Source organism: Hipposideros armiger, unplaced genomic scaffold (assembly GCF_001890085.2).
Source record: "Hipposideros armiger isolate ML-2016 unplaced genomic scaffold, ASM189008v1 scaffold_651, whole genome shotgun sequence".
NCBI classification, from domain to species: domain Eukaryota; kingdom Metazoa; phylum Chordata; class Mammalia; order Chiroptera; family Hipposideridae; genus Hipposideros; species Hipposideros armiger.
In genome coordinates this window covers 928,277-930,121 of record NW_017732001.1, presented here as the reverse complement: position 1 = coordinate 930,121, position 1,845 = coordinate 928,277, and the positions used below count along the sequence as shown (strand labels likewise).

The 1,845-nt window shown below is 47.5% G+C and overlaps 1 protein-coding gene across 1 annotated transcript in view; it reads left to right on the top strand.

Annotated features, from left to right (window-relative positions):
• Positions 1 to 1,099: 1,099 nt before the first annotated feature.
• The window catches only part of MRPL44 (mitochondrial ribosomal protein L44), a 7,593-nt gene continuing 6,847 nt past the window's right edge, over positions 1,100 to 1,845 (top strand). Inside the window, exon 1 of the mRNA XM_019626005.1 lies at positions 1,100 to 1,341. Within this exon, the coding sequence (XP_019481550.1) occupies positions 1,100 to 1,341 (242 nt within the window). The remainder of the gene's footprint in view (positions 1,342 to 1,845) is intronic.

Genomic DNA, 1,845 nt, shown 5'->3' with positions numbered 1-1,845 from the left:
GTTATCGAACAAAACGGACAATATATCATTGATTGATCTTTGTTCTTTATATAAATAAATGACCTTTGAAAAACATAGACAAAATACATCATGACTTTTCTGACAACCCAATAGTTACATGCTCGGGTCTGTGTTTCAGGGAGATGAATGTAGGAAAACTGTGTCTGGTTAAGATAGGAAGGGCTAAGATCTGTTTGGAGGCTGATGACAATAACCTGGGAGAGAGAGAAGGCTAGCCATCAAGCGGCTGCTGTAGAAATATTAATACATTGAAAAAGGACTTAGCAACTGGACATAAGAAGGTGTTTATGGAAATAGGAACAAATGAAAACATAGGAGCCCAGTCTGGGAGATCGCAGGGGACACTGACGCCGTTAACAAGTAGAGAGACCACCGAAAGAGATGCTCCTTTGAGGGTCTAGATGTTCAACAGGCAACTCAAAATTGGGAATTCAGACAAGTCTTCCTTTGTAAATTAATCTTAGATTAAAAAATTATATTAACAGTTGGTAAGAAAGCAATAGAGAATGGGAGACAAAGAAAAAAACGCCTTATAACCCCACTGTTCCTATTTTGATGTTTTTCTTTCCCCCAGTTTTTTGGGTTTTTTTTTGATACTTTATAAAAAGTTTGTACTGTTACATTGTTTTTATATAAATTTTAATTTTGGGTAAATCAATATATCTTATTCCAGGGCTCCTGAAAGGAAGGCTTTTGGAGACATACCAGGTAAATATTTGCTCATAAATAGTAGTTGGATTGATGGTCTGGAACTAAGACTAAATACAGTATATGTTGTTAAGAAGTTATTTTTTTGAGAACTAGTGTTTTCTTTAAACTGAACGTGAAACAGGTTTTTGGTTTTTGTTTTTCCTTCTTTTTGATTTAAAAAGAAAGGATGGAAGAAGAGAAACAACTTCTTTCATAAGTTTCTGGAGCCAAATGGCCCTCCCGCTCTGCTCAACCAAGAGCAATCCCTAGGTTTGGCAAGGACCAGCGTTCGCGCACGCGCAGTAAAACTCAACCACAGCCGCCCCTCCCTCTGCGAGCTGGCCCCGCCCCGGCCTCGCTCAACTCATCAGTTCCGGCGGGGGGGGGAATGTGTTACCGGAACACTAGTCCAACCTTTTTCCTTCCGACCTCCATTGCTTTCTCCCTTGCAATGGCATCCGGATTAGTAAGGTTGCTGCTGCGGGGACCTCGCTGCCTCCTGGTACCAGCCTCCCCCGCTCTCGCTCCGCCAGTTCGGGGAACGAAGAAGCAAGCCCGCGCAGCCTTCCGCTTTCAGAAGGAGTTAGAGCGGCGGCGCCTGCTCCGGTGCCCGCCGCCGCCCGTACGCCGGTAAGAGCCGCCTGGGGAATGGGGTCGTGGCGGCGGTGGAGGACCCGGGGCCGCCTGCTGTGTGGCTTCGGCCGGGCGGCGGGGAGGGTTCATCACTAATGCGCGCCTGGCTTGAGGCTGGGAGGTCTGCGATATAGACACCCATGCGACTGGTGGACGGAGCCAAAGGAAGTAGACTTCTGAGGCGGGGTGGAGCGCGGGGCTGCCCGCGCTGCTTCGGAACGCTGCCATGTGGAACCCGTCCACTGAGAGTTGTGAGAAGTGAGGCCAGCTGGAGGGTAACCTGGACGTGGGCTTGGACGCTGTAACCCGTTTAGTCATGCCTGCGAATTCGTTGGGTACGGATACGAGGGAAGAAAGCACTCCACGGCATTGCGGCTTAGAGGAAGTACAAGGAATTCAGTGCATTACCGCCACAAATCCACTGTCCAGAATAAAAGGGAAACAGTTTAGCTTTAGGTTTTTATCCTAATTAGTTTTGTTCCAGCCGTAGAAGAGACTGCG